The sequence below is a fragment of the Montipora foliosa genome, chromosome 12, assembly GCF_036669935.1.
Source record: "Montipora foliosa isolate CH-2021 chromosome 12, ASM3666993v2, whole genome shotgun sequence".
Lineage (NCBI taxonomy): Eukaryota > Metazoa > Cnidaria > Anthozoa > Scleractinia > Acroporidae > Montipora > Montipora foliosa.
Window position 1 is genome coordinate 39832376 of NC_090880.1, and position 6151 is coordinate 39838526.

General features: G+C 41.3%; 1 protein-coding gene across 1 annotated transcript in view; it reads left to right on the forward strand.

Moving 5' to 3' along the window:
• Positions 1-6151, forward strand: part of LOC137978884 (autophagy-related protein 2 homolog B-like) — a 43285-nt gene that overhangs the window by 20443 nt on the left and 16691 nt on the right. Inside the window, exons 18-23 of the mRNA XM_068826000.1 lie at positions 5-177; positions 340-488; positions 946-1293; positions 2782-2862; positions 3348-3454; positions 5215-5307. Coding sequence (XP_068682101.1) covers positions 5-177; positions 340-488; positions 946-1293; positions 2782-2862; positions 3348-3454; positions 5215-5307 — 951 coding nt within the window. The remainder of the gene's footprint in view (positions 1-4; positions 178-339; positions 489-945; positions 1294-2781; positions 2863-3347; positions 3455-5214; positions 5308-6151) is intronic.

Sequence of the window (6151 nt, forward strand, 5' to 3'; positions counted from 1 at the left end):
TCAGGTTGGCCAGTGACCTGTTGTTATGGGAACCGATGGCACCTTCCCCTACCGACCGTCTAGACCCGGGTGGATTCAGTATTGGCGGAGGGTTAGACCTGGCAAGCCAGATGCTACAGGCTCAAGGACCCGATCGTTTTGTTATGTGCAGATCAGGACTGCGAAGTTATGATGATGGTAATTATCATTATTTAAATCTTATAGACCTCTCAATCATGTCCAGGGAGTGGCTTCGTACACAGAGTACCAAACCTTATCGCTTGTAACTCCTCTGTATCAGCTCAGGTGAGTTTGTCCTATTAATGCCTTAACCGATGTTTCGTTTTTGCATTTACACAGATGCATCTTCGTCCGAAGAAGGCAGCAGCAACTTCACATCATTGGAGAACAAGTACAGGCGAAACGCGTCGATTCCAAATGGTCAAACTGCATTTACATTCGCACTCAGTGTCAGTAAAGCTAGACTTGCAATTTTCCCTAATAGCAAGGTGAGGCTAGGATTTTTCTTTTTGGGTCAAAAGTCTGACAGAAGCATCGTGCCTGGGATTGGTGCTTTTGCACGGGGAATTCGTAAGCGCGCGCTTTTTAAGATATTTCGTGCGCACGCTCGAGTCGCGCGAGAATTAGTGCACCCACGCGCTGGGAATGTCTACACTTGCACACGGTAAGCACCACTCTTTCAATAATATTGACATTTACCCTTGAGGCACCACCTTGAGGCTCCGAGGGAAAACAGCTTATGACTGTACAAATCAAATGTGCACGGGTAAAGAATAATTCTTTTATACTCGAAATATCTCCCGAAGCTTTTATGAAAGGCTTTGTTGAGAACTACAGGGTAACACTCTTAGTTTTTTCAGCTGCAAAAGTTTTCGCGAAAATTTTACCATATTTGAAAATAGTTGGATTAAAGTAACCAGTTTTTGGTACTTCTCCGCTTTTCAGGCTTTATCGTCAACTTCCAGTTCTACGGATTTTACCTCCTGCTCTGACCAAGTGCTAGGGGAGATAGCGGCTGAATTTAACGACGTGATGTTTTTCATAGCGGCTTGTTATAAAAGCCAAGTCGATCTCAGCTACTTGTGCCTTCACTCGCAAAAGGTGTCGTTTCAACACGCTCCTTTTGTACCACAGAGAGCCCACACTTCTATGGAGTCGGCTTTCAGCGGTGCTGAACTTCAGTCCACTCTTTATCACACTGAACCGGGCATGAGACATTCCGACGGGAAAACTGGTGAACCAATGTTTGCCTTTGCTATAAAGGTTTCATCAGACACCAACAAGAACATTAAGGTAATTTCATTCCGTCGTTAAAACTATACTTCTTGTCCCAGTAGTTAAAACCTGGCTACTTGTTAAAACTATACTTCTTGTTCCGCTTGTTAAAATCTGGCTACTTGTTAAACTGTACTTCTTGTCCCAGTTGTTAAAACCTCGCTACTAGTTAAAACTATACATGTACTTCAGTTCTTGTTCCAATTGTCCGAGTTGGGGTTCTTAATCATGTTTATGTTGCGTTTCAATTGTTTCTTTCAGATTATTAAAAGTGGAGTGCCTGTGAACTAGCTTGATAGCTAACTGCACTTCCACTATAAACAAAGCTTTTACATTTACATTTATCCGATGGATAAGTCACCATCCAGAGTATAAAATATCATACCTCACGTTAAATGGTGGCCAAGTGTTTTGTACACACTTTTACATAGATGTGCGTAGGGTGTGCACAGATTGAAATTGTCGAATGGTGTCTTTAGTTTTCCACTGGATTGCCTCGCGCTTTCGGTTTGCGTTCGTGGCTTAAAAATAGGGACTTTACGATCTACGACGGCGACGTCAACGAAAACGTCACCTCAAAGTATAACTTTGCACTATCGGCGTAAGTTTCTCGCGGTTAGGCCATCTCGTTCGCGTCGTACAATGTGGGCGAAGTAGCCTAAAAATAAATTGGTACGAGCGGTTTCAGAGTAAAAATAGAGAATGAAAGACTTGCATTTGTGCGCTCGCGTTGCCGTCAGAACCTCAAATTTGGTGATTTCACGTCGTTGTTGTGCAGAGTACAGCACGAAAATGTGTTAAAACGCGTGCCGCACGTGCAGCACGATTTTTTTCCTCTTTTAACCAATCATATTGTTGTTTCGTGGCGTTCTCGTTGACGACCGCGTCGTAGATCGTAAAGTCCCTCATGTCTTTTGCCTGCGCTCGCTGATGCCTTTGTCTTCGTTGGTTTCCCTGTTGAATTCCACATCGCGTTGGTAATGGTCATTTGAAAGGTTGCCCTTCAGTTGAATTTCCTACGACATAGGGCGCTGCAAGCTGCATTAGACTGAGTAAATCAGGCTGTTGTAGTGGTCATCATCTTCGCCTCCCAACTCTGCAATAGGCCATTTCCGAGTTCATGTCTGCCTCCTCTTCAAAGCGAGTCTAAGTGCGAAGTTTTTGTGATGCTAATTAGTTCTACTTTACATATGAATGAAAAACTAATTTTCATAAGAAAAACTGCGCACTTAGACTCGCTTTGAAGAGGAGGCAGACATGAACTCGGAAATGGCCTATCGTATGTGAGCTAGGGCAACCTCGTCCCAGGGTCTCTCTTCTTCCCTTCCTTGGAGCCTGACCTGGAGCTGGGGTTCAGTTGATCTCAACCTGACTCTCTGGGTACTACTCTGGTTTCCCCTCCCCCTCTTCCCTCGAAGCTATTGTCCTATTGTAGTTACAACCTGCCTCGGGCAAATCATAAAACAATAATTTTGGATGGCTATTTAGTTTTGTTTAAAATTGCAGGAAATTTTGTTTTCTTTGGGACTTCGAAGGTGCACTCTTCGCCATAGAATGCTTTCTTCTAAACAGCTGTGGCTCACACAGGTGTGTTTTCTGTACATTGTACATTCTTGACCAACACAAAAAATTATCATAATGGTATTTCCTGGAGCTTTCTAAGGCCAAAGAGCGCAAGGTTCTCCACAAATGTATAAACAACACGTGAATTCGAATAAGAAGATTAAATGCGCGCAAATGGCTCTGGTGAAAAAAAATCCGGAATATTAAAATTATAACATTTAACCGTTACCTTAAGTAAAAACTTCGGAAAACTGCGCTCGGAAAATGTTAATCCGCTCGAAAATAAGTGGTTCACCCGATTTATCACTCGCAGAATGCCACCCAAGTTCCTTTTATTGTGCCATATTTTTCTCGGAAAGTGTCGACGGCATCAAGTGAAAGATTTGAATAATAAAATTATACGGATGAAAAAAAAATTGGTATCCGACGTCATGTAGAGTGAAATACCAAAATTTGTGTAAATGGGGTTAAAACAAGAATTGACACAAAAACATATGACTTTGTTTCAGATCACAAACTTCTTTGACGTGAAGGACGATCCAGTTCTTGGCTTTAGTACCCCAACTGTTGTGACAGTTTTTCACACGCATGTATCGGAAGGAGCTATTGATTATAGGTGTGTCCCAATCTTGTACATGCTTTTCCCTAATTAATGCTGAACCAAAAAAAACCGCAATTCTTGGTTTGCATCCATGTGACACATCGGCCATGTTGGATGGCAAGACAATAGGCCATTTCCGAGTTCATGTCTGCCTCCTCTTCAAAGCGAGTCTAAGTTCGAAGTTTTTGTGGTGGTAATTAGGTCTACTTTACATATGAATAAAAACTAATTTTCATAAGAAAAACTTCGCACTTAGACTCGCATTGAGGAGGAGGCAGACATGAACTCGGAAAAGGCCTGTACAATTTATTTTCGCAGAATTGGCATAATAATAAAGTTTAGTTCCCAGCGGAAAGACAGGTTATTGTTTTTGCCATCCAACATGGCCGCCGTGACGTCACATGTAAAACAACCAATTAGGAAAAGAAGAGCTTTCACCGTGACAGCAAAGTTTTCCAAAGTATTGCGTCTTACTGGTTATATTGTCAACAAGGGTAAATATTTCATATTTTGTACAAGGTTCATTGAAGGTTTTCAGCTTTTAGACCGTGCATATAAATAATGTATTCAAATTAAACTTGTCAACAACAGCTGAGTTTCTGAGTTGCTTCCTTAAGGACGGTGCCTACTAATTCAAAGATTTGTGCGCCGTTTACTGAATATGCGGGAAAAGCTAGTGTTATTGAAATCCAAGAAGAAAATTGGGAGTAAGCACGCATTTTTTGAAGATAATTAATCAACAATATTTGAAAAAATCTTTCAAATACAGAGCATTTTGGGGCGTTCTTTTGCAAATTGAAGCTTAATTATCTCTGAAAAATGCGTGGTTACCCCCAATTTTCTTTTTGGATACCAAGATCACTTGCTAAGTTCTGCTTTCTCCGCGTAGTTTCGAACCGCGGCAAAAATATCCCTGTATTGATAAGCACCAGCCATAGGAAATCCGAGTATCTCGAGATGCGCAGAAGGTATGCACAATAACAATAGTAGGCACCGTCCTTAAGGGTAAGTTGAGCAAGAGAGCCATGTGACGGGCGAGGAAAACCGTTGATGACAACTGTTGGAGCATTCAGCACTAAATGGTAACACTGTCATAATGAGTCAATCAGTGGAATACTTACCACAAACGGAATTGAGGTGGGGAAGGGAAGAGTGTAAATACTACAGGGAAAATTATCTTGCTGGTAGGCCAACAAGCCAGCAAATGGGACCACTAGGAGCTCCCTTCGAAAAATATCACGTGCTATCCCTAGCCATTAAATGGGGGAGGTGTTGACGAATGACCAACTTTGTCTCGATTCCGCCACATTTAACAAGAGGTTTAGTTCCACTTTGAGAGGTGTGATTCTCAAAGTCCCGAGACTATTCGAGTGTATTTCGGCTGCAATAAATCGTCCCGTAAGTTTAAAAGGAAAGGCGTTGAAGAGACTGAAACTTTGCAATTATCTTGCTATTTATTGTCTCAGAAACTTGTTGAAATGCCAGATTTTAGAGTAAAGGGAGTTTAGTTTCATACGTGGCATATTGGAAACGTTTTTGGGATTTTTGAGGAATGGTCCGGGTTATTTGTCAGGTTGACCGTCCATTTTTGTGGGTTATTTGACCTGAGACCCATCTCTTATCTAGAAGAGTGTATTTTGCACCTGCTGTAGTTGACTTCAATTAAAGTTCAACAGGTGACAGATTAGAGCAGAAGGGTCTTGCATCCAATCCCAATTTGTCCATCTGCTCATTTCCATGTGTGACTTATCTAATCAAGTTCCTTTTTCTCGAAGACCCATTCACCTTCCTTTGCGAGTGCTGGTAACCATGGAAACCTTCAATGTGTCTAGCAACCTGACGATTGAGTCAAATGAGTCTCTACTAAGGTATGCCACTGATGCTTATCCAGTAGCACTGAAGCCTGCGAGGCAGGCCTCTGACCTTATTGAATGCGTTTTCAATAGCCTTCCCATGGCTATGGTAACTTTTACGTCACACAATATTGATCGTATTTTGTTAAAAAATAAATGTTGTTTTTGTGGTAGTGCACCGTAAGTGCAATACATACTGTCACCGGGTTGTAAGAGTGTAAGTCCGTGGTGCCGATAGGCCCGCAGCGCGTGCATAAAACATGAGTCCCAAAATAGGCAAGAATGTGTGACGCTGATGAATAATAAAGCAGCTGCTATTTCCAAAACGATAGAATTACCTGGTGATAAATAACCTCCTCTAGGAGAGTTTTAATTTTTGACTTTGCAGAAACAATGGTCAGCCTGAAGAGTTTGGTGATTTGGATTTTTGTGTTGAATTCGCACATTTCTTGTCAATCTTTAAAACACTTGGGAAAAAAAACAAACAAACTAAGAAAACAAAAACCCAGAGTCTTGCCATCGTTTTGACACAGATGTACCCTTTGTTTCGCGAGTAAACATGCGAGGTAACTTGATCACGGCGCCCGCTAAATTCGATGTCACTTTTGATTCACAATTTACTTGTGCACACAAATGTACAATAAAAAAATTGAAAGGAGCAAAAATCTCCCAAAGTATTTTTCGCTGATGGTAACTTTTTATATTCTCGGTTTAAACTTTAACTTGTTTGCTTGTTTTGTCGCAAATTCTGTTGCAGATGGCAAAATATTCTATTCTCGATCAACATTTCCTGAAAACTTCCTTCTGCTCTTCCTAAAAACTGTGTATCAATATTTGTTTTGCATAAAGCAGGCTAACA